The sequence below is a fragment of the Acomys minous genome (assembly GCF_964271855.1).
Source record: "Acomys minous genome assembly, chromosome: 13".
In the NCBI taxonomy this organism is placed as follows: domain Eukaryota; kingdom Metazoa; phylum Chordata; class Mammalia; order Rodentia; family Muridae; genus Acomys; species Acomys minous.
In genome coordinates this window covers 111120753-111147034 of record NC_140495.1, presented here as the reverse complement: position 1 = coordinate 111147034, position 26282 = coordinate 111120753, and the positions used below count along the sequence as shown (strand labels likewise).

Below are 26282 nucleotides of genomic sequence, written 5' to 3'. Positions count from 1 at the left end.
GGTACACCCCAGCAGAGACAGCCAGGAGCGGTGCAGGGAGGACGGTACACCCCAGCAGAGACAGCCAGGAGCGGTGCGGGGAGGACGGTACACCCCAGCAGAGACAGCCAGGAGCGGTGCAGGGAGGACGGTACACCCCAGCAGGGACAGCCAGGAGCGGTGCAGGGAGGACGGTACACCCCAGCAGGGACAGCCAGGAGCGGTGCAGGGAGGACGGTACACCCCAGCAGAGACAGCCAGGAGCGGTGCGGGGAGGACGGTACACCCCAGCAGAGACAGCCAGGAGCGGTGCGGGGAGGACGGTACACCCCAGCAGAGACAGCCAGGAGCGGTGCAGGGAGGACGGTACACCCCAGCAGAGACAGCCAGGAGCGGTGCGGGGAGGACGGTACACCCCAGCAGAGACAGCCAGGAGCGGTGCGGGGAGGACGGTACACCCCAGCAGGGACAGCCAGGAGCGGTGCGGGGAGGACGGTACACCCCAGCAGGGACAGCCAGGAGCGGTGCGGGGAGGACGGTACACCCCAGCAGAGACAGCCAGGAGCGGTGCGGGGAGGACGGTACACCCCAGCAGGGACAGCCAGGAGCGGTGCAGGGAGGACGGTACACCCCAGCAGGGACAGCCAGGAGCGGTGCAGGGAGGACGGTACACCCCAGCAGAGACAGCCAGGAGCGGTGCAGGGAGGACGGTACACCCCAGCAGGGACAGCCAGGAGCGGTGCAGGGAGGCTGGTACACCCCAGCAGGGACAGCCAGGAGCGGTGCGGGGAGGACGGTACACCCCAGCAGGGACAGCCAGGAGCGGTGCAGGGCACACAGACTGAGTACAGCCAGCAGGGCATGGCTGGCTGCTCTGCAGTAACCCTCCTACTGGATGGGGAAAGGGACCCTACACAGGGCAGCCAGTCACCCTAGAGCAGCCCCTTCCTCTAGATGCTGCCCAGGCCTCTTACCACAGGCAGCTTCCTGGGGAGGTCTGGTGTCGGCAGAAGCACAATGCTTAGTTCTTGAGGGGTACGGAGGTGGGGGAGAAAGAAAAAGGAAAGAGCCTGTAGCCTCACTTCAAATGTTCTGCTAATGTGTTTTTGTTTCATGTCATCCTGCCAGTTGCTCCCATGCCTTTTGGTAAGTTGCCTCCTCCTCTATTTCCACATGTCAGTGTTGGTTAGAACCTTTCCCACAGGTAAAGATCCTTAGCTATGCGTTTTCCAGCCCCCTGCCCTCCTCTGCTGTCTAGAACCCCTAGGCACTGAGGAGTTCACTGCGATGCAGGGACGAGGCAGGCAGCGGCGGGCGCACAGAAGGAAGACCTCAGAGGCGCGTTAGGCCCCGCGTGGCGGTGTCCACTTAAGGCCAAGGGAACCTTAAGGATAATTAGTGCCGGCACTTTTGAAAAGGGTTTCATCTGTCACTAGCCCTTTAGAAAAACAAACCATGTGCCATGCACGACAAGGTATGTTAGGATTTAGGATCCACATAAACCCAATTGCACAAACACGCTCTAAGGAGTGACCCTAAATACGTGTGCCCAGGGCCTCCTTTACCGTAACTCTAGGAGGAGGAGTTTCAAGGCAAATCATTCACCACTAAATGCAGAATCTGTCTCTGCAGTTTCCTAAGAAATGTCTGTTTCTGTCCTACTCCGTCCTCATTTCTCTCCCTGCACGGTCTTGGGTTTTCATGTGACAGTCAGGCCAAGGTGGCAGCCCCCACCCACTAGCGTGCAGTTGGCATTGGTCTGTGCCAACACCACCATCTCTTACACACCAGGTTGCTGGTGCCAGAGGTGGTCAGTGCACTCTGGGTGGTCATGAGTTCCCACAAGCACCTTGTGGTTGGGAGAGAATTGGTTTGTTTTTTTGTTTTTGTTTTTAAATCAAATGATAAACTCCTTGTCTGTCCACATTAGATGTTTAGGACACCAGGGGGCGCTATGACCCCAGCCTGGGTGGCGTTCTCTCTTAAATTGGTCCCCGGCTCAGCAGCTTTCCATAGCCTCCCTAGCCGAGTACAGTCAGCATTTTTATCAAATGGTTGTGTTTCAACTCTTCCCCTAAATGCTCATAACCTCTAGCCCTTGAATGAAACGGTTCTCTACTGAAAACACACTCCTAGCTGAGGACCAGTCCCCACGCTGGGCTTCTAGCAGCCCACAGTTTTTATGAAGTTGTAGGATTCTTGAGTTTTCCTCAATCATGGCATGAGTTTACTACAAAAGAAAAGGAAAGGAAAGGAAAGGAAGGAGAGGGAAGGAAGAGAAGGGAAGGGAAGGGAAGGGAAGGGAAGGGAAGGGAAGGGAACTTTAAAGACAATTCAGACTAAACTAAGCAGTGGGAACCTTGGAGGACACAATGAAAGGTAAAGACTAGAACACACGCAGACAGCGGGACGGCTCCGGGATAAAGGAGTTTACCGCCGAGCCTGACAACCCAAGTTCAGTCCCCAAGAACTAAATGGTGGAAAGTTTTCAGAAGGCCCAGGCCACCACACACATATGCAAGCACACACACGTATACACACACACATGCACGTGCACACACGCGCATGCACACGCACGCACATGCACGCACACGTATACATACATATGCACACGCGCACACACACACAACTAGTAATCTTCTAAAATAGTTATTCTCTTAGCTCTGCTATTATCCTAAAATACCTAGAGTATTTCTTCTGCCGCAAGCTCTTCCCAAATCACCTTTAGAATTCTCATTCAACCCCCAGAAGTTGTCAAAAATAAAAGCTATGACCAAAGCTTAGCGGCATGATTCCAAATGAGCTTACTGTGCCGTGTGAGGGAAAACAGCAGTGCCGGGTAAAGTGAGGGAAATTAGAAGGAAGGGGCTGTGTAGGGACCTGTCAGTCTCGTAACAGTTATACCACACTTTGACACAGCTAAGAACTTTTTTTTTCATTTTGCAAATTAAAAAAAAAAAAGGCCATTATCCTCTGACTGACCCCACAGGCCACAAAGACGCCCTGGGTGTCTATCTAAGCCATGCCCATGGGGGTCGGACCAGCTAGGAGAGGGTAGCTCATTCTTGAAGGATAGAAAGTCCTTTTTTCTAGTCTTGCAAGTGGGGTTTTAATGGGAACCTAGTACATAATTTATTTTATAACTAATGTGTTTTCTTTTTCCTTTTAAGCGTTTGCACCGATTGGCTCTGGTAAGTCCAGGTCTTCTCTCTCCCTCAAGCTCCCTCTGGTGCGGGTAGCATCCATGGCCTCCACATCTAGAGTGGGTAGCATCCTTGGCCTCCACTTGTCCTGGCACTTTTAACATCTGACCGCTAAACACAGTGGCAAATAATTTCCCAGCCCTTTTTTTCCACATTTGCTCATGTGCGCGTAAGCCTTTTTTTACCTGTCTGCCTCCCGTGACCATGTGTCCCTCCCTCAACCTTCAGTGTTTCCTGAGCCAAGGCCTTGAAATTAAGCCTGTGCCCTATACTGGCCTAAAAACCTCCCATTTCAAACTATAACTAAAAACAATAAACAAAACAGAACCAGTTAAGGTTACTGAAGGCAGGAGTGTGGCCTGTTATACCAGCAAGCTGGGCCATAAATGTATAGGAAACCAAATCGTCGGCCATCTGACCCCATTCGGCTGATTCGGCAATGACACCGGTTCCATTCAGTACAGAGGCCTGGGGCTTGGGAAGGAGGGAAAAGCCGACAGCGACAGTGACCCGTTTGCCTTTTTCTCTTTCAGTTGACAGTTCTGGGAAATTCAGTAAGTTCACACCACCTCCTCCCCATCTCTACTCCTAGGACTAACTCCCTGGAGTCTCTGTTCTCAGAGCTGCTGCTGCTGCTTCTTCTCCTCCTCCTTCTTCTTCTTTTTCAGTGCTTTATTTTATTTTTATATATATTTTATTAATTTATTCATATTACATCTCAATTGTATCCTTGTATCCTTCCATTTCTCCCTCCCTCCTGCTTTCCCCTCTACTCCCCTACTGCTGTGACTGAGGGGGACCCCCTCCCCTGTATATGCTCATAGGGTACCAAGTCTGTTCTTGGTCTCAGAGCTTCTCGAGTTGTGAGTTCTTCTTCTTCTTCTTTTAAGATTTTATTTATTTATTTATTTATTTATTTATTTATTTATACAGTGCTCTGCCTGTATGCATGCCTTCAGGCTAGAACAGGACATTAGATCACATTATAGATGGTTGTGAGCCACCACGTGGTTGCTGGGAACTGAACTCAGGACCTTTGGAAGAACTGCGGAACGGTCAGTGCTCTTAACCTCTGAGCCATCCCTCCAGCCCAAGTTGTGAGTTCGTCCATGTGCAAGAGTCATGTTATCTTGAGTGGTCCCCTCTCGGGTTACTTCTGGGTCCTGCTTGTCTCTCTCCCTCTTGTAGTACGATCTGGTGACCTGTCCCTGATGCAGTCACTGTGGATGAGCACGCATGCCAGTGGCCCTCAACCTGTGGGTCTCAAACCCTTTGGCAGACATCTATCTCCCAAAAAAAAAAAATTGCATTTCAATTCATAATAGGGGCTGGAATGGTGGCTCAGAGGTCAAGAGCACTGGCTGCTCTTCCAGAGGTCCTGAGTTCAACTCCCAGCAACCACATGCTGGCTCACAAAGGAAATTCATAATAGCTACAAAATTACACTTATGAGATAGCAATGGAAAAGTTTTATGGTTGGGGGTCACCACAACATGAGGAACTGTGTTAAATGAAGGGTGGCAGTGTTAGGGGACCACTGGTGCGGTCTGTCATAAGGAGAGCTGCTTTCTCTGTGCTCTGAGCTGGCAAACTGGCATCACTTAAAATGAAAGCTCCTCTCACGTTGACAGCGCCTGCCTGCACACGACGACAGTGATTTTGGCCATGATCAGCAATGCACATTTTCCCAAATCAATTAGGAGAATGGGGCTTTAGATTGACTCGTAGAAGAGAAAGGAAAGATCGGAAATGCACTTGGTTAAACCTGGGCAGACCTGACATCCTCACTAGTCTGAGGATGCAAATCTTAGCTCAGTGGGACAGAGCAGTCTCCTCTGTGGGCACAGCTGTGGGTGGCCTTACTCTCTGAGTGGAGGGCGGAAAGAAAGCTCAGTGCACACGGACACTCACTGCTTTTCCAGAAGGCTTGAGTTCAGTTCCCAGCACCCATGGGGGCGGCAACTCCACTGGCCTCCGAGGGCAGGCACACACATATGTACATATGCATGCATTGTGCAAGCACACACCACAGGCACACCCTTTCACAGACAAAAACACATAAACAAAAATAAAATTAATTTTCTAAAGAAAAGCTACTGGAAGGCAGGTTCTCTTGGAGTTGTAAAACCCCCTGCTGATGTGTCTTGTGTGTTTTGTTTTCAGCCTGGCCGCCTATGGGTAAGTTCCTTAACTCTTCTTTGACACAGGCTCTCGTGCTTTCTTTACTGGACAGTTCTACTGGCAAAATTGAGGCGTATAATGCTAAGGCCACATCAAATGTTCCTCTTATTCAAAACCTAAGACATCCAGTGTCTGATTTGGGGGGGCGGGGTTACTGCAGGGGAGATGAAGCCCTATAAAAGTGCACTAACACCCACTTTCCCCTCCCACCACTTTCCCAGCTCCCAATGACCACCTCCTCACCTCCAGCAGAGTGTGAGAAAAACATGTTTGGAACCCAGTAGTTCTTAGAATTCCTCTTTTTTGTAAGAGGGGGCCTCTGGTCATATCTGAGCGTCACCTCCTTTCCTCTGCCTTCTAAGTTACATCGACAGGCAGGAGGTGCCGGGGCCACTGCACACACCAAGCCTTCTTCCCTCAGTTTACTTAGGAGCCTCAGGAGGTTCTTTTTGTTGGTTTACCGAGGAGGTGGGGCTGGAGAACAAGGAAACAAAACCAGACTACAAAATTCTTACCCAAAGCTAGCAAACTGAGTGTGACGAGATCACACAGAAACCAACACACAGGAGGGCTGGTTTACCCCCACATAATTAAAGGGACCTGAAATGTTGACAGAATGAGCTAGCATATTTATCAAGAAGTGCTATCCATGCTAACGCCATGGTTAAAGCTGAGGTCTGGAGGCTAACAGGATCCGTTCCCCCACTCCACCATCAGCATCTGTAGACACGCTCCTGGCGTGTTTCTGTGCCCTGATCTCTCTGTCTGTAGAGCTCGGGTAACAACAGTGCCAGCTCACCTGGCGGGTGAGACTAGGCTGTTTAACGTTGAAGACTGGGCTGGGCGGGAGAGATGGCGGCTCTTGCCGAGGACATGGCTCCTCACACCCACAGGGTGGCTCACAGCTGTCCACAAGTCCAGTTCCAGGGAGCCTGGCCTCCAAGAGCACTGCACGCACTGATACCCTCTCACCAAAACCACACGCTAAACACAAAATACATCTAAAACTGTATGGAAGGTAGGTGCTCAGAATGTGATGTACACCTAACGATTATCAGCCAGTGCTACTGTTATTTTTGCATGAGGAAATGTGCTTTTTGTTAACAGGAACAGCACATTTGAGTTTCCTTCTGTTGTTTTAAGAGATAATTGTTTCTTCCCTCTGTAATTCCTTCCAATCCCATTTCTTCCCGAGCTACAAAGCCATCACCACCACCACCCCCAGCCGCCATTCAGCATCCTAATCTACTGAACAAATGCCAGGCTCTCCCTGTTACATGTTTCCTTTCTCTCACGGGTCTTCCAGTTTACTAAAAAGAACCCAGAATTTTATCAATAATGTCTATATTTTATTATTGGTTATCAATATCTATGTTAATTCCTAAGCTGCATATCTCCACTATGTGATTTCGTGATTTTATATTTTGAGGGAAATCTCCAGTCATCTTCTGCCTGTTGACTTTAAGACATAAAAGGAAAAAAAAACATAAAAGGAAGTCAGCCTTGGGGGAGGGAGAAAGGAAATATTGATACCTGAATCACGCGCTTTCGCTGTATACTCAGTCTACCCGCAGGTTGCATCGATAGAGGACATGCCAAAAGATCAGATTCCAAGGCTCTGGTGATAAAGCAAGGAGGGTGTACACACGTACTGCGGAAGAAACTGCGCTTGGAGCCTAAGGAATGCTCGCCCTCCCGCCGAAGAGCCAGGGGCGGGGCTGCCAAGAGGTGCCCGTCGCACACTACGGTTGAGATAGGCATGCCAAAGAAAGGAGAATCGCAGCTAATCAGGCTGGAGATGGGAGTCCCGAGACATGGAGGTGGACGCGAGATCGTGTGGTGTGAGCCAGAGTCTGACAAAAAACCGGAGTCCAAGGCCAGCAAGGAGAGCGGCTCGCGAACCTCGCAGAAAGGGGGTACAGACACCCCAACAAAAGCACGCGCAGCACCGCCGCCTGAAGAGTCACCCAATGCGCCGCCACCCGATGCGCCATAACCGTCCTCTAGACGTCTTCATTTTCTGCTATTCAGAAGTTTGCCGTTATTAGACTTCCTCACCACAAATTTCATCTTCTAAATTTCGCTTTATAAGTCAATATATATATAATCCAATGAAGAAAAACGGTGTTTCCTGAAACAAAATGTCTATTAAATACCTAATAAGTGCCTTTAACAGTGTTAACCAGTCTTATAATGTTAATGGTGCAAATGCTCTATCAGCCATAAGTATATGTGCGTGTGCATCTCTCTCTCTCTCTCTCTCTCTCTCTCTCTCTCTCTCTCTCTCTCTCTCTCTCTCTTTCTCTGTGTGTGTGTGTGTGTGTGTGTGTGTGTGTGAGTGTGTGTGTGTGTGTGTGTGTGTGTGTGTGTGTGTGTGTAGAGAGAGAGAGTAAAATCAGAGTTCCTGCAATCAAGTAATTTATGACAGAAATGGTGACAATGTTAAGTCACTTTGAGGAGTCAGTTTTAAAATGTGTCCAAAGTAGTTTAAATAGAAAGCCCTGGTAAGAGTTCAGAAATAAAAAGGTCAGAAATCTTGCTGAAGAAAAAAAAATCTGTCCCCTTTGTGGGGACAGAGATCAATGTCACGTTACAAATGGTGGATTAGACATAAATACAAAAAGTAGAGCAGAAAAAGGTAAAGAGGTTCAGGGCTGAGGCCATGCGTGTTCCGGACACACGCTAATGTGCAGTATAGCGGGGTTCAGGACTGAGGCTGCGCTCCGGGCACATGCTAGTGTGTAGTGTAGTGGGGTTCAGGGCTGAAGCTGTGCTCTGGGCACACGCTAGTGTGTAGTGTAGCAGGATTCAGGGCTGAGGCCCTGTGTGCTCTGGGCACACGCTAGTGTGCAGTGTAGCGGGGTTCAGGGCTGAGGCTGTGCTCCGGGCACACGCTAGTGTGCAGTGTAGCGAGGTTCAGGGCTGAGGCCATGCATGCTCCAGGCACACGCTAGTGTGTAGTGTAGCAGAATTCAGGGCTAAGGCTGTGCGTGCTCCAGGCACACGCTAGTATGTAGTGTAGCAGGATTCAGGGCTGAGGCCATGTGTGCTCTGGACACACGCTAGTGTGCAGTGTAGCGGAGTTCAGGGCTGAGGCTGTGCTCCAGGCACACACTAGTGTGTAGTGTAGTGGGGTTCAGGGCTGAGGCCATGCTCCGGGCATACGCTAGTGTGCAGTGTAGCGGAGTTCAGGGCTGAGGCCGTGCTCCGGGCACACGCTAGTGTGTAGTGTAGCGAGGTTCAGGGCTGAGGCCATGTGTGCTCCAGGCACACGCTAGTGTGTAGTGTAGCGGGGTTCAGGGCTGAGGCTGTGCTCCGGGCACACGCTAGTGTGTAATATAGCAGAATTCAGGGCTGAGGCTGTGCGTGCTCCGGGCACACGCTTGTATGTAGTGTAGCAGGATTCAGGGCTGAGGCTGTGTGTGCTCTGGACACATGCTAGTGTGCAGTGTAGCGGGGTTCAGGGCTGAGGCCGTGTGTGCTCCAGGAACATGCTAGTGTGCAGTGTAGCGGGGTTCAGGACTGAGGCTGTGCTCCGGGCACACGCTAGTGTCTAGTGTAGCAGGATTCAGGGCTGAGGCCGTGTGTGTTCCAGGCACACAGTAATGTGCAGTGTAGCGGGGTTCAGGGCTGAGGCTGTGTGTGCTCCGGGCACACGCTAGTGTGCAGTGTAGCGAGGTTCAGGGCTGAGGCTGTGTGTGCTCCGGGCACACGCTAGTGTGCAGTGTAGCGAGGTTCAGGGCTGAGGCCGTGTGTGCTCCGGGTACATGCTAGTGTGCAGTGTAGCGGGGTTCAGGGCTGAGGCCCTGTGTGCTCTGGGCACATGCTAGTGTGCAGTGTAGCGAGGTTCAGGGCTGAGGCCGTGTGTGCTCCGGGCACACGCTAGTGTGCAGTGTAGCGAGGTTCAGGGCTGAGGCCGTGTGTGCTCCGGGCACACGCTAGTGTCCAGTGTAGCGGGGTTCAGGGCTGAGGCCATGTGTGCTCCGGGCACACGCTAGTGTGCAGTGTAGCGAGGTTCAGGGCTGAGGCCGTGTGTGCTCCGGGCACATGCTAGTGTCCAGTGTAGCGGGGTTCAGGACTGAGGCTGTGTGTGCTCCAGGCACACGCTAGTGTGTAGTATAGCGAGGTTCAGGGCTGAGGCCCTGTGTGCTCTAGGCACATGCTAGTGTGTAGTGTAGCAGGGTTCAGGGCTGAGGCCCTGTGTGCTCTGGGCACACGCTAGTGTGTGGCTGGAACTCAGCGGCATCTGAGGTCAGGTTCTGAGAACCATGTGGGGGAAACCTGAGTGTACACTTTACTCTTCGGACAACGAAAGCTTTCTGGGTATCTGAGGCAAGAGGGAGGGAGAGGAGGGAGGAAGCAGGAAGAGGAGACCTGAACTCAGTTCCCTGCAGCTCACAACCACCTGGAATTCTGTTCCATGGCATTAAATGCCCCCTTCTGGCCTCCCGAGGCCCCACATCCAAGTGTGTGTATGTGTGTGTGGTGTGGTGTGTGTGTGTATGTGTGTACAGCCAATGACTGTGACTGTAGCTTTGGAAGAGGCTGGAGCAGTGTGTGGGCTGGGAACGTGGAGTGGGGCAGAGCTCTCACCAACACCTGCTGGACCCCTGCTGGCTGCACCCCTACCCTTCCTGGCCTGTATTACTCAGGAAAGGGGGTTATTAGGATGGCTTACAGGGCGTGGCCCAGCCTGTCTACCAAAGAAAGGCCAAGAATCTAGAAGCTGCTGCTCAGCCCATGAGGCTGAGTGTCTCAGATGGTCTTCAGCATGCGCCAGAATCACAAGTAAGTAATTTCTAACGGGAATAAGGGGATGGACTTTCCAGTGAGAGTGAGAGCAAGCAGGCGAATGGAGGGAAGGCGTCCTTCCTTCTCGTTATTTATTTGGGCTGTCAGCAGAAAATGTGGCCAAGACTACAAGTGAAACTTCCCATCTAAAAGACCCAGATTAAAAGTGGGTCTTCCATGGGCTGGAGAGATGGCTCAGAAGTTAAGAGCACTGAATGCTCCCCCAGAGGTCCTGAGTTCAATTCCCAGCAACCACAGCCATCTATAATGTAATATGGTGCTCTCTTCTGGCCTGCACGTGTATATGCAGGCAGAGAACTGTATACAAAATAAATACTTCTTTTTTTTTTTTAAATAGGCCTTCCCACTTGGAGATTTAATTAAGAAACTGCCCCTCACAGGTGTACCCAGATGCTTGGGTTTTAACCAAACCCCAGATGTCGTCAAGTTGATGACCAACTATAGATATCACAATCCCCAAAAGTCTAGAAGAGCTAAGACTGCCAAGAGGGACAGTGTGAAACTCTGTTTCTGCTCCCTCCACGGCTGAAACTGCAGAAGAATTTTAGCAGAACCTTTGTATCTGGCCATGGACTGCTGCACCTGCCTTCTCCCTACAAATCCACCGTGTCCCTCCCCTCGTCCCCACGCGTCGTCCTGCACACACAGCCTCACTCTAACCCACCCCATCCCCACCGCCTCCTCATTCTCTCTGCCTACAAAGCCCCCCAAGCTCTTCCCTGTCCACCCCACCTCACTCCCCGCACCTGTCCACTCCTCCTCACTCCCCGCACCTGTCCACCCCCTCCTCACTCCCCGCACCTGTCCACCCCCTCCTCACTCCCCGCACCTGTCCACCCCTCCTCACTCCCCGCACCTGTCCACCCCTCCTCAGCTGTGGTACAGGCACTGGGGGCCCCAAAGGGCTAAGTGTCACTCTGAACTGTCACTGCTGCCACTCAATAGACCAGGACTCCTGCCTGCCGTCCACAACCTAAACCTCTATGATCTTTACATGGACTCAGAGCCACAGCCTGCTCTGCTCAAGGCTCAGCCCTGACTCTGCACTTCCCACCAGGGTCACCAGAACCAACATGGCTGCTCTCACCTCAGTCCTCCACCTCAGCTGCTGATCTCTCTCCCTGGCTCACTCTGCTGCAGCCAACACTGGACTCTGAACCCCTATGCCCTAGGCCAGCTCCATGGACGCCCCAACTAAGCTCCTCAGGTGGGGTCTCGCTGGAGCTCAGGCTGGCCAAGGACTCACAGTGTCCCAGTCTCAGCTCTGGAAGGCTGCTGCGCGCATGCCCATCCTGGGTTTGTATTAATAAGCAGTGTACAGTGAGCACTGAGGACGCCTGGATCCCAGGATTCAATGAGTCTCCTGCACATCTGAGCAGCAGAGCACCTGACAGACCTACTCACTGGAGGGAAGGAGGAGGAGACAGGACAGACTCACCTGTGGATGCCCAGGGGAGCAGCTGTGCAAGGGCAAACAGGCAGAGAAGATGGCGGAGCGGAGAGTGCCTGCAGCAATGCCCCATGTCCTCGGAGCTGGGGAGAAAAACAGGTGAGTCACACCAAGACCTTGGGCAGCAGGCAGGAGGGGCACTGCACCCTCCTCAGGGAGAGCTGGGCTCAGGCTAGGGGTCAGCCCCACAGGAGCAAACCACACCACATCCAGGCTCACAGGATGAAGGTCTCACACATCAACCCTGACAAACAGCCAGGCCAGGCTCCTCCCAGCCCTGCAGAAGACGGGGGAGCTGGGGACTCCCACATCCTCTGAGAAGAAAACATTTCTTCCCAGGGCAGCCAAGCTCCACCAGAAATATAGCCACTTCCTTTCTCAGTGCCCCGAGGATAGCCTAGTGTAGACAGCGTCACTCTCCACACTGCCTGTGACCCCGAGACCTACAGCCTATGCCCAGCCCCTGTCTCTGGAATAACATGGCTCCCTGTGCTTCTACCACTCAGGGTGTGAGCAGCCGCCATCTGGGCAGCTTCAGGGACACACATATCTCCAAGCAGGCTGAGGCCTGCATTAGGTTGTGGAGTCTGTCCACACTTCAGTGTCGTCCTAGTCCCTGCCAGAGTTCCAGCAGGTTCCAGAAACTGACACACACACACACACACACAGACACACACAAACAAATACACACACATACATACACACACACACACACACGCGCGCGCGCACGGACACACATACGCAAACGTCCTGCAGCACAGGTTTATCCTCACAGACTCTGTCTTTGATAAAGGCACTGTTAGGTATAGACAGTGTTGAAAAAGAACATAAGTAAACCCGTGTCTGCCCCAACCGCCTGCTGCTTGGAAGGAGTGCAGGGTATGGGGGAGCAGCCTAAAGGCCTGAGAAGCACCAACTCTTAGCACCTCTGAGCTGTCTGCAGGCTCAGCCACCAGGGAGGTGTCCTGTTGGGACTCAGGGACATAATCTCACCTTTTGTCCCTTCTTTGGCCCCCAACTGTCTTCAGTGTCCACCTACCTGCTCCTTGTTGCTTCTTCCAGCTTTGAAAGGCTGTGGCTTCATGGGGGACAGCTCAGGGCTGCAGGGGACCCACCAATGCCAAACTTTGGTTCAGCCCTGCTCCAAGATGCCCTCAGGGCACTAAGCTCTGCTCAGAAAGCTCTGGTTTCCACATCTCCAAGAAGCAGAGCCCGGGCTACCTTGTCACGGTCTCTACAGAGACCTTGACACTTCCTACTCCAGCAGGGCCCTGCCAGCCAATGGAGCGATTGCAGTGTCAGCCACCAAAATTGAAAGTTAAGCAATGTGACCAGGATGTGTGTGATCCCACACACTCTATCAGGAAGAGGTCAGAGTTCACCTACCTCCCCCACCCGCACCCCTCATGCCCTCACCCCACCCTCAGCCCCCACCCCTCACCCCTGCCACACCCACCCTGCCCGATGGGGAGACTTTTGAGGCTACACACACTGTGGAAATGTTAGCCATGACAGAAAGGAGAAAAAACACTTTACTAAGTCCCGTTTTAGCATCAGGAGCTGGGCTGTGCACATCAGAGTGATGTCACCTCCTGTCAGGACTGCAAACACAGATGACGTCATAAGCCCAGCTCTAGCTCCAGTAGCTACTAAGCTGAGGGGAAGGTAGGTCCTGCAGACCCTGTCCTCCCTGTCCTCGCACCCCTGCCTCAGCCTGGCCCAGCTCCAGGCCCCACACAGTCAGCAGGCGCCTGCAAGGGACCTTGGACTCCAGGTGCTGGCACCACAGCTCTTGTCTCCTCCTCAGTCCCCAGCCTGAGCCTCCACAGGGGAGGAGGGGCAGGCAGCCACCAGGAGCACTTTAGACAGAGAGGAGACACTGAGGAGACCTGGCTGGGATGTCTACTGTGTCCCCTCACAGGGCGTCTCAGGGCACAGCCAGCTGCAGTGACAAGAAGCTCTGGTGAAGAAGCCCCAGGTGGCTGTTCTTGTAGACACACAGTGCTGGCTCTGTGTGGTGTGGCGTGGCTGCCATCGCAACTCTCAGGAGGGACAGCCATGTGGTGTGGCATGGCTGCCCTCGCAGCTCTCAGGAGGGACTGGCAGGGTGATCAGGAGCTCCAGGCCACCTCAGCTCCACGGTGAGGTCAAAGTCAGCCTGAGCGATGTGAACCCTGTCTCAGAAGGTGGGGCCTGGCTGAGGTGGCACACATGGTTAATACCAGTGACAGTGGAGCAGGGGCTCCTGACTCAAAAACCAAAAAACAAAACAAACAAACACCAAAAGGCTGTGTGTGGTGACACACACCTTAATCACAGCACTCAGGAGGCAGAGGCAGGTGGATCACTGTGAGTCTGAGGCTAGTCTAATCTACAAAGAGAGTCCATGACAGCCAAGGCTACACAGGCAAACCCTGTCTGGAAAAGAAAGAAAGAGAGAAAGAAAGGAAGGAAGGAAAAGAAACAACAAAAGAAGGGTTGACAATAACATTACGATAAAGTAGATTTTTAAAAAGTGTTACCACCAAGCCTCACAACCTAGTGTGATCGCTGAACCCACATAAAAGTATAAGGGAACAACTAGCTCCACCAACCTTTGACCTCCATATGGAACACATGACATTAGCACATTGGCTCCCACTTGACTGTACTCTCACACCCATGCACAAATACTCACACCTATGCACACATACTCACACCCACACACACATACTCACACCCACGCACACATACTCACACCAACGCCCACATACTCACACCCATGAACACATACCCCCAATATTAGATGGAGTGTTCTGTCGATGTCGCCCCCGACCAGCAGGAAAGACACCAACACCGGGAACTCTTCTTGCCGCAGTTTTATTCAGGATCCTGGACTACAGGAGTGACCCCAGGAAAAGCTCCCACAGAACCTTTATAGTGTGCCTGGTCCTATCAGAGACTGCCACGTTGTCCCTCTTGATTGGTGCGTTCTGATCACACCACCTCACGCTATGCCTTCAGGGATGCGCATAAGGGGCTTGCTCACTGCGCATGTGCAAAAGGGGGCGCATTGTGCCGGGGAAGCAGCAGGGGGCACTGCTATCTGTGGCTCTCCACAGTTCCCCCTTATTCATTAAATTTTGAGCAAGTGGCACAGAGAATGCCTGGTAGCTTGTCCCCCCTGCACTGGAGGAATAGGCTGACAAGATGGTTGACCATTGGCCATGTAGCCCGTCCCCAACATCTTCTTCCTCAACATCTTCTTCTTCTCCTCCCTCGCTTTATTAGAAAAGGAGGTAGATGGATCCATCATATACAGGTGAGCTTGGGTCCCCTAAGGGAGCGGGCATTAACCAGAGGGGGGAAGCATTGATCTGATCCTCCTGGGGCCACATTGGCCTGTCAAGATGTCTTTTTGAGGAGGAGAGGGGGGTCCTGATCTGCTGTCTGTGGGCATCCCCAACATACAGCGAACAAGACAGTTTCCGACATCAACCTCTATGCAATCAGGTTTACTTCTCGGGGGACTCAGAGTCAAACAATCGGGTCCTCCCCCTGCGGTACTTTGTCCTACACCCCTTGCAGGTGCCCATGCCTTACGCCATTCTCACCATGCCAAGGAAGGGGAAACGGAAGCACATTAGTGTCATGGCCTTGGTCTGCCAAGTGCATGGGGGATCTATACCCGTCATTGACTACTGCTCTATCATGCCAAGCCACATTTGAGGAGATTGCCCAGCCTCCAGTGCAGCAAATGCTTGCATCATAGAGGCCTGCGTGCGATGTTGGCGGGCGTGTATCCTGCATATGCACCAGAGTGCTAGGCAACTGACAAGGACCAGACACACTGTCAAAGCTCTTATTCCCGCCCATTCCTGCCAATGAGAGAAGGCGTTCTGGAACCACTGCAACAGCCCAGAGACCACGGAGACGTCAGTTCGTGTAGAATTGATGTGCACCATGGAGAGATGCAGTTCCAGCAGGGGACTATCCAGGCTTCTGCTCCAGTTACATGCAAGATACTGGGAGAGACTGCTAGACAAGTTAATAATCTGAAAACATAAGCTTCCCTTAAGGGGAAAGCCCATATTTTCTGTATCAGGTGCAATCTCTTTTGTTAACGAAACATTGGTGGTGAAGATTCTTGGGATAATTGCAGTTGTATGTTTTGGAAAACCCAACAAGATTCCCCACCTGTACTCAGGCTGTGTCATGGAGCCCGGAATGTTTCCCACCATTATCATCCAGATTCTCATCTATGGGGTCAGGCTCTGCCAGAGGCTTTGGAACATCATCATTCTTTCTTTTGTAAGTCGAGCTAACCTTTCAGGCACCCACACTGGTTGGTCTGCATCCTGTGGAAACACACAAACAGATCCTCTCGCCCAGACCAATACTGGGTCTGGGCCCTTCCACTGCCCTGTAAGGACATCCTTCCACATGACTGTGCCTTTATAAGTAGATTCTCGGCTCTCATGACGCTCGGCGGCCATCATGCCAGACTTATCTAATTGAAAAAAATTTATGGTTAACATAGCCAAAGAAAGGCACTCTCTAGGTGTTCTTTTATACCCTATTCCCCTTTTTTGTTTTTGAAGGCATTCCTTAAGGGTGCGATGTGCTCTTTCGATGATGCCTTGTCCCTGAGGATTATAAGGGAGGCCATGAAGTAATGTAACACCCATCTGTGCACAGAAGGAGGTAAAAGTAGCAGATGTATAAGCTGGACCATTATCAGTTTTATAAGTTTTTGGCATGCCCCAGGCACTCCATGCCGCAAAGCAATGATCAATAACATGATGGGATTTTTCTCCTGTATGTGGGGATGCAAATATAATACCTGAGACAGTGTCAATCGAAACATGCACATATTTTAGCTTCCCAAATTCTGGTATATGAGTGACATCCATCTGCCAGATATGCAAGGGACAGAGGCCTCGAGGATTTACCCCTGGGGGTAGTTGAGGTCTAAAAGGAGCACATGTTTGACATTTTTCACCACAATTTGTGCCTCCTCGAGTGTAACGGCAAAGCGGGAAGCTAAAGTTTTCGCATTAACATGGAAATAAGAATGGAATTGACGGGCTGGATCCAGATTAGTCAAAGCAGTTAGGATTAAATGGGCTGTGTGGCTTTCTTCACTATATCATTACCTTCTGATAAAGGCCCTGGGAGCCCGGTATGTGCTCGAATATGTTGAATAAAGAAAGGTTGAGTACATTTCCAAATGAGGGTTTGTAATTGGGATATCAATTCTCCAATCACACTTTTCATATTAATTTTCCCTGTTATCTCTAAAACTTTGACTATATTAACCACGTATTTGGAGTCAGAGAGAAGATTAAAAGATTGTGGGAATTCTTGAAAAACAGTGATGACAATTTGTAATTCAATTATTTGAGGTGAAGCAGAGGCAAATTTCTTTATTACCGGCTGGCCTCCATCAACTGAATATGCTCCACGCCCTGTTTTAGATCCATCAGTAAAAATAGTGGGGCAATTTTTTAATGGTTGCTTAGATGTGACCACAGGAAAAATAACAGGATGCTCTGAGACAAACTGGAGAATGGGATCTTTGGGGTAGTGACTATCAATATCTCTAGTATAACTGCAGCGAAGTATTGCCCAATTATCCAGAGTATGAGAAAGTACTTCAAATTGTTGAGCTGTATAAGGTATTATAAGCTTCTCAGGCCATTGTCCAAAATATTGAAAGCTTTGATATAAACCTACAAAGGCCAATTGTGCTACTGCATCAGGATAATGACTGAGTGTTTTTCCTGGGGAAATCTTAGGATGAATCCATAATAAAGGTGCCAATTGCCATAACACACCCGTAGGTTGTCTATATGAGGGCAAGATTAATAATTGGAATGCTACATTGGGATTCCATCTGGTAAGACTTGCAGTAATTAATCAATCCTCAACAAGGGATAAGGCCGCGCTTGCCTCAGGGGTAAGAATTCTAGGGAAAGTTAAGGAAGGATCCCCAGGCAAAATATCATACAGTGGTTGTAATTGGGAATTAGTGAGTTTTAAGTAGGGTCACAGCCATTGTATATCCCCCAGCAATTCTGGAAATCATTAAGTGTTTTCAAACTATCAGTTCTTCATGTAATTTTTTGTGGGGTAACTCTATCCTGACATATTCTTGTTCCTAGATAATCAATAATTGTAGCCTTCTGCACCTTCTTTGGAGCAATGAACAATCCTTTTACCTTTAAGCTCAGGACCAGCCGGGTGTAAGCTTGAACTAAAACCTCCTCACTCTTTGCACAAATCAAAATATCATCCATGTAATGAAAGCACTTAAGTGGAGGAAATTCTCTCCTAAATCCCTGAATGGCATCAGTGACATATAACTGACACATCGTAGGACTATTAGCCATCCCTTGTGGTAACACTACCCATTCAAATCTCTGATCATGCTCTGTATGATTTATTGAGGGTACTGTGAAAGCAAATCTCATTGTGTCTTTTGGAGACAGAGGAATGGAGAAGAAGCAATCCTTGATGTCTACCACAATAATATGCCAATTTTCAGGTAAAGTGGATGGCAATGGGAGGCCTCTTTGGACTGGCCCCATTGGCATCATGTGATTATTAATAGCTCGCAAGTCATGTAATAACCTCCATTTGCCTGATTTCTTTTTTATAACAAAGATGGGTGTATTCCATGCTGAAACTGAGGCCTGTAAATGACCTAGTTCCAGCTGTTCCCTAACCAGCTCATGAATGGCTTGCAATTTTACTGAGGGCAGAGGCCACTGGGGAACCCATACAGGTTCCTCAGTTTTCCATGTAATGGGAATTGTATCCTCAGTGGCCCCTAGGAAAAACCCAGACCCTTACGGTCAAGCTTTGGAATGCCGGCAATAGGATCTGGACGTCCCCGCAAATTTTTTCCAAGTCCTTTTCCTCCAATATATCCCGTATTATTCCTCATCTCCTGGGACTGTCTGCTGTGGGGCTCCTGATTAGTGATTTTATATCCCATTGCATTCAATAAATCTCTTCCCCACAAGGTTATGGGGACTTCTAATACATAGGGTTGGAAAACTCCTCCATGTCCTTCTTCATCTTTCCAATTTAACATTCTGGCACTAATATTTGGGGTTTTCTCAAAACCCAGCCCTCTGAGTAAGTGACTAGAGGTTTTAACAGGCCATCCGGGGGACCAATCACCTTTAGCAATTAAACTTTTGTCTGCCCCGGAATCCATAAGGCCAGTGATTGCTTTTCCTTCTATTAAAAGTTTTAGAGTGGGGCGACTTTGTAAATTCATAGCCACGTAAACCGAAGCTCCTGAGTATCCAAATCCCTTCTCTCCATGTGTTAGATCTTTTTCCGGGAATAAATTATGACAGCTAGGAAGAATGAGCAACTGCGCTAGACGGTCACCGGGCAAAATTGCGCTCACCCCACAAGGAGATGAGATCATAATTTTTACAGTGCCTGTATAATCTGAATCAATTACACCGGGATGAATAATAAGGCCTTGCAATGTAGTAGAACTACGGCCAATTAGTGGTCCCACTGTGTCTTTTGGTAGAGGGCCAGTGAAATCAGTGGCTACCAACTGAGGCCCCATTTGTGGGGTCAGTACGAGTCTGGTGGTGGAACAGAGGTCGAGGCCTGTGCTCCCTCTAATAGCTCTCCGGGTCGTTGCCATTCTACGGGAGGATGTAGACTCGGCCACTGTTCTGGAGCTCTGGTCTCCTCCATTGCCCCATATATTTAAGGGCCTTGAGGACGAGGGCCCCGTGTCCCGGTTTTTGGCCATGCTCCTCCAAATCCTGCTGCTAGTGGTTGACCATTAATGTCTTTTACTGACCGGCATTCATTAGCCCAATAATTTCCTTTCCTGCATTTGGGACAGAGGCAGGCGTACGTGGAGGAGGATTTTGACTAGTCTGATTAATCCCCTTGGGACACTGGTGTCTGAAATGTCCTTCTTTGCCACACTTGAAGAAATTTTGAGGACCAGTAATTCCATTTCTATTCCTTCCTTGGGCTGCCTGCATCACGGCTGCAGCCAATCCTGCATTTGATAATGGTCCTCCTATCCCTCTGCAGGTCTTTAACCACACATCTAAAGATTTATGTTTGTATGGATTTATGGCTTGTCTACACTCCTTGGCACATTGCTCAAAAATAAGTTGTTTTATCAAAGGCATTGCAGTATCTGGGTCGCCGAAGATCTTTCCAGCAGCATCAACTAATCTGGCCACAAAGTCGGCAAATATTTCATTGCTTCCTTGAATAATTTTTGTGAGATTTCCAGATACTTCCCCTCATTTAGGAAGGGCTTTCCATGCCCTTGTGCCAATAAAATTAATTTGCCCAAAAACTTGCACCGGATATCCTGTCTGTTGGTTAGCGAAACGTCCCTGGCCCATAAGCATATCCTGGTCCCATGCCGGTTGTCTGTTACCTACATTGGCAGCTGTCTGCTCAGCTGAGAACTCAGTGTAATAAGCTTTCCAATCTAAATAGGCACCAGGTGAAAGGCAGGCTCGTGCTGAATTTTGCCAATCTGAGGGTGTCATGCAATATCTCCTCAGGGACTCCAACTGCACCATAACAAAGGCTGCGGTCGTGCCATAAGCATGAACAGACTCAGCCAGTCTTTGGACAATTTTAAAATCCAAGGGTTCGTGAAAACGATTCCCTTGTGCATTCTGAAAAACTGGGTAACAATGAGGGGCATTTTGCAAATGAAATTGCCTCCATATCTCAGGACAGGTAGACCTACCTCCCCTGGTATATAGGGTGGGGGTCTTATTCTGCCTGGAGATTTAGGTGGCTCTAGTTCAGGAGCTGAAGGCTGTGTAATCTTGATCCCCTTTTTTTTGTGACATACATGCATGAAGATACACACGCATGCACATAGGTAAAGCTAATATGCATAGATTTGTTTTATTATGTATTTCTAATACACATATATTCACACATTTATGCCCTGAGGAAGTCTCAACTGTATTTTCTCAGACTCTGATGCCCCCTTGTGGCCGGATTGTGACATAGCGCTGCCAGGACCCAGCTGGGCATGAGCTCTTTGATCTCCCTCTTACCCAGTGTGCCCAGGGAGGGCAGAGATGCGACCAGGTCACTCCTCTCTGTCCTTCCTCACGCGCACGTGCTCTGCACACACAGCCTCATTCTAACCCAACCCACCCCCACCCACCCCTCGCCCTCCCCCCACTACAAAGCCCCTCAAAGGACATTCAAACACAGGGTTTTAAAAATATTTTTTAAGATTTATTAACTATTATGTGTTCAGTGCTCTGCCTGCATGTACGTGCACAAGACAGAAGAGGGCTCCAGATCTCATTGTAGATGGTCATGAGCCACCATGTGGTTGCTGGGAATTGAACTCAGGACCTCTGGAAGAGCAGCCAGGACTCTAAACCTCTGAGCCATCTCTCCAGCCCACCCCACAGACACAGTTTTGCCCAGTGAACATCATTACTCCATCTGGCTGGAACAACGCTCAGGTATTCATGGGCCCAGATGGTGCCCATGTGTGCAGACCATGGGGGTTTTGAATGAAAACTCTAATCCTGGCATCTCATTCAGCAGCTTCCCACAAGCAGACAGTCGAGAGAAGCTATAAGTTCCTGGGGCAACAGGACCTCAGGTCCCGAGAATATAGTTGGGTAGTCCATCAAGGAGATCAATTTCTAGTGAAACCTCAAGTCACCTCAGCAAGAATACAAGACAGAGGAGCCTCTGCACCATCCTGTCCCGATAGAACTGCTCCAGACAGGAGCTCCAGCAGGAGTCCAGGACAGAGCAGGAGCAGAGTGGCGGCAGCAGGAGGCTGAGAGCTTACACCTGGACCACAGCCAGGAAGCCGAGAGGGCAAGCTGGGAGTGGTGCAGCGTCCTGAATCTTCAAAGTCCAGCCCAGTGACACTTCATCAAGGACACACATCCCGAACACCACATTCCCAACACCACAATCAACCGGGGACCAAGAAGTAAAACATCTGGGCTGATGGGGGACATTTGCATACAAAACGCCACACTTGGCTCCAAAGAGAGTTCCAAATCAGCCTGAGTCTCATGAGACCCTGTCTTAAAATATTCATAAATAGGGGACTGGAGAGATGGCTCTGCAGTTAAGAGCACTGACTGCTCTACCAGAGGCCCTGAGTTCAATTCCCAACAACCACATGGTGGCTCACAGCCATCTGCACCCTCTGATGCCCTCTTCTGGGATGCAGGCGTACATGAGACAGAACACTTATACATAAAATAAATAAGACATCACAATCCCCAAAAGTCGAGAAGAACCAAGGCTGCTAAGAGTGACAGCATGAAACTCTGTTTCTGCTCCCTCCACGGGAGGGATAGACAGTAGGTAACCAAACAATAAAAAGTTAAAATATATGATGCCAACCTTAGGAAAATATGAATTAATTTTATAGTTACATGAATATTTGAATAAAAGAGATTCAAATGTGCAAATGAAATAATCTATGTAAGAAAGCATCAGCAGACCTGATATGCTGATAATGCTGGTTCCTGGGGGTTTGATGAACAGGTTCTGCCCACTGAGAGGCCACTTAGAGTCACTGCCTGTGGTTTAGCAGTCACACACGAGGAACAAGCCAGAGGAACTCCTGTGTCCAAGAGCCATCTGCTCCCCCCACGCCCCACAGCACTGCACACAGGAGCCGTCTGCTCCCCACACGCCCCACAGCACTGCTCACAGGAGCCGACTGCTCCCCACAGGCCCCACAGCACTGCTCGCAGGAGCCGACTGCTCCCCACACGCCCCACAGCACTGCTCACAGGAGCCAGCCATAGTGCAAACCAGCCTGTTTTAACCAACACTCAGGGCAAATTCTCTGCTGCCTGAACACAGAGAGTGAACTCTCTGCTCCCTCAGCCTCAGAGTCAGAGAGGAGAGCAGTAGACCAAGACTTCAGGCCTTTCCAGGACTCATGGGGGCTTTGGCCTGTGTTCACAGTCTCACAAGGACTCAGGCTGACAACCCAGAGGCAGTGATCTCACTGTGGGAACAAGGTGTCACCAGGACTGGGGAGGAAAGGAGACTCTTCTCCTGGCATAAAGTCCACAACACAAGAGCCTGGACCCAGGCCCTCCACTGGGGACTATGAGACTCCTCCAAAGAGAGCAAGAACAGCTGCTTCCTCCTCTTCTTCCCTCTCCCCCTCCCCTCCTCCATTCTCCTGAGACCCATTTTCCGCGGACCTGACAATCATGGAAACAATTCCGGACTTGAGCCTGAAGTATGGAAAAAGCCTCCCAGAGAAGGAAGCGTCACGGAAGGAGAAGATGTGGGACTTGTCACTCATGTTGTAGAAGGAGATGTCACCCTCACTGTAGTCCACGAACACCCCCACACTCTGAGGAGCTTGCCTTAAGGATAATGTCTCCCTCCCAGTGTCTACGTAGGCCCAATATCCACCACTGGACCGCCCCACAGTCCAAAAGCCCTTGGCTGGACTCTCAAAGTACAAACTGTCCCTCTTCACATCTTCCCTGCAGACCCCCAGAACCCACTTGCTGATGTGGCCGTTCCTTATCTCCACCTCCCAGTAATGGCGTCCTGACGAGATGCCTTCCTTGCCCAACACACAGAAGAGGTCATCCAACGACATGGTCGTTTGCTTCCAGGTCACACTCAGTCTGTCCTGGGAGATGGCAAGGATGGGGTGGGCAGAGTCTGCATCCAGAGTGACAGAGCCTGCAGGGAGAGTTGCCAGTCATGTGAGGACCTGTCCAGTCCCCAGACAAAGCCACAGCCACCCCCACCTCCATCTCAAAGCCTCTTGCACGCAGGGGAAGGACCAAAAGTCAACTTAGGAGTCACAAGGTCACAGGGAGCTTGAGAACCAGACCCAGCTTAGTGACTGCCCCTCGGCCACCCACACCACTGAAGCTGTCACCACTTGGGGGTCATCACAGGGAACTGAACAAGAGACTAGAGCCATGGGAAGGACAGGAGGAATGTCCCTGAGGAACACGGAGTCACTCACAGGCCTGGAAGAGCTCCTTGCGCCAATCTACAAGAGAAACACAGTCATGTGAGAGGCTTGAGGGACTGCACACATCTGGTCAGCAGCTGTCCTAACAAACAGAGACCTGGGAGCTGTGGGACAATGTACCTGTCACACACACACACACAGCCACATACACAGACATGCACACATGTGCACATGCACACACATACACACACACATATATACATACACAGAGACACATGCACAGGAACACACACATATATTTACATAAACAAATATGCATACATACATACATACATACACATACATACACACACACACACACACACACACACACACACACACACGCTTGGGATGGGATACAGACAGCCCTGTGGATCTTCTCTCCTAACCACTATCTCTCTGTAGTCCACCAGACAGGGCCTCATGAGCCCGCCCTGCCTCTGTGGCAGAGAACTAACGGCCCAGCCTGTGCAGGTCAGCTTTGGTGGCCACAGCTGCTGACACTGAGAAGACAACAGCTGGGCTGCGCCGGCCTTTATGTTAGCTTGATGTAGGCAGGGTCCTCTGGGAGGAAGGAATCTGACGACCAGAGAAAACGCTCCCATAGGACTGGCCTGTGGACACGTCCCTGGGGCATCTCTTGATTGATGGCTGATGTGGGAGACCCCAGCCCGCTGTGGGCAGTGTCACCCTCGGACGGTGGTCGTGCGGTATGAGAGAAAAGAAACTGAGCAAGCCACATGGAGCAATGCGGCAAGCAGTTCCCCGCCATGGCCCCTGTGTCAGCTCCTGACTGCACATCCTGCCCTGTGTGAGTCCTGCCTTGACTTGCTGACAGGATGGACTGGAAGTAAGAGTCAAACCCTCTGCGGCTCGAGTAGGTTTGGGCACGGTGCTTCATCCCGGTTCTAGAAAGGCTAAGACACGTGTTCTGCCCAGAAGGTGGCATCTTATAATACTCACGCACCTGCGTACAGCTGGGCCGTCCTCCAGGCTGGAAATGAACACACTCTGGTGAGAACACAATCAGCAGTGCCCACTCAGAGACTCTGCCCACCCTCCCTCCCTGCACTGTAAAGGAGGAGAGAGGACCCTGAGGAGCTGCTCCTGCAAGATGCAGAGGCAGCAGAGGATCATGGGAAATTCCCTGGATCACAGATGACAAAGATGGCATTGTAGGCTCAGTTCCCACACTGCCTCCGATGCTGTGACCCCTTTAGCTGTCAAATAGCTGGTTTTAATGGTTTTTTTTTTTTTGTTTTTTTGGTTTTTTGGGGGGTTGGGGTTTTGGTTTTGGTTTTTCAAGATAGGGTTTCTCTGTGTAACCTTGGTTGTCCTGGACTTGCTTTGTAGACCAGGCTGGCCTCAAACTCACAGAGATCTGCTTGCTCTGGCTCCTGAGTGCTAATTTAAAATTTTTAAGTGGAATAGTAGCAGTAGTAGTATTCTATAATTATTCAGCTTCACTATTAACAATCAAAGCTTTGCTATATTAAAAGAAATCTTAGAAAACGAAATAAAGTTATTCCAAAATGGTCACAAACCACTATGATGTCAGCACTTTTAGAAAAGATAAACTTGAAAATATATGGGAAAATGGATGTGCATAAAACGTGGACATGAGGTGAGGTCTTGGGTGACACACCAAGTGTTCTTAGGTAAAATGTTTCTAAAGCCAGGGACCACGATGCCAGCTGCACTCAGCTTCTTGCAGTCCCTTTCCTGCTGAGGTCAGCAGCCCTGGCCTCTGCCACCACCTTCATCAACACCTTCAGGAGCTAAAGGAACAGACTCCCTGGGGTGACTGAGGAATGGACACCGGCCGTGCTCCTGGATCTGTGGCCGCGTTTACTTGTAATAAAGCTCTTGTGATGGTCAGAGTTTTGGTGAATTTGACAAAAGCTAGAGTCAACTGAAAGGAAGGACCCTCAAGTAACAAAAAATGTCCCCACCACATAGGCTAGAAACAAGGCCGTGGGACATTTTCTTAATTGACTGATTAATTGATTGATTGATTGATTGATTGATTGCCACAGAAGGGGCCAGCCCACTGTGGGTGGTGCCGTCCTGGGCAGCTGGTCCTGGAGTGCAACAGCAAGCAGGCTGGACAAGCCATTGGGAGCAAGTATATAAGCTGCCTTCCTGTGGTCTCTGCTTCAGTTCCTGCTGAGCTTCCCGCCTTGAGCTCCCGCCCTGCATTTCCTCAATGATGGGCTGTAATGTGAAAATGTACAAGACAAACAGACCCTTTCCTTCCCAAGATGCATCTGGTCATGGTGCTATTCATAGCAGGAGGATCCTAAGACACCTCCTTTGATGAAAGGTTAACACTGCCTTAGCTCCCAGGCGCACACAGGAAGCTGCAGCTAATGCAGCCCAAAAAGACAGCAATGCAGGTGTCAGGATGTGGCTGGACCAAGAAGACCCAGGGCCCAGGACACACTCAGGAGTCACGTGTCTTCCAGAGACCAGAAGGACCCATAGACCAGGCTTCCCCTCCCAGGACCTTCACTTCTGTCCCCAAAAGGGGTTCCCACTCTGCCTACAGGGCACACCTGGCCACATCAGCCAGAAGGAACCATGGGACACTGGGAAGGCCACTCACCAGCCATGTAAGCTCTCTTCCTCCGACCTGAAAAGTGACAAACAGGAGTCAAGAGAGGAACTGGGCTACTGA

The 26282-nt window shown here is 50.4% G+C and overlaps 2 protein-coding genes and 1 pseudogene across 7 annotated transcripts in view; 2 read left to right on the top strand and 1 right to left on the bottom strand.

Moving 5' to 3' along the window:
* Positions 1-7530, top strand: part of TSBP1 (testis expressed basic protein 1) — a 42856-nt gene extending 35326 nt beyond the window's left edge. For 4 of the 5 annotated variants that reach the window (XM_084751834.1, XM_084751835.1, XM_084751836.1 and 1 more), the window contains one exon: positions 6938-7530. In XM_084751834.1, coding sequence (XP_084607960.1) covers positions 6938-7359 — 422 coding nt within the window. In that variant the 3' untranslated portion in view covers positions 7360-7530. Of the gene's footprint in view, positions 1-6926 lie in introns of all 5 variants that reach the window. The other variant, XM_084751833.1, reaches the window with a different exon arrangement.
* LOC311582051 (H-2 class II histocompatibility antigen, E-D beta chain-like) overlaps positions 1-26282 on the top strand; it is a 185637-nt gene that overhangs the window by 106550 nt on the left and 52805 nt on the right. The window lies entirely within an intron of this gene.
* The window catches only part of LOC311580746 (butyrophilin subfamily 1 member A1-like), a 30520-nt pseudogene continuing 26613 nt past the window's right edge, over positions 22376-26282 (bottom strand). The window contains exons 6-9 of the transcript XR_014783551.1: positions 26211-26237; positions 24573-24644; positions 23618-23644; positions 22376-23325 (exon numbers count right to left, since the gene is read on the bottom strand). The product of XR_014783551.1 is annotated as a butyrophilin subfamily 1 member A1-like (transcript). The remainder of the gene's footprint in view (positions 23326-23617; positions 23645-24572; positions 24645-26210; positions 26238-26282) is intronic.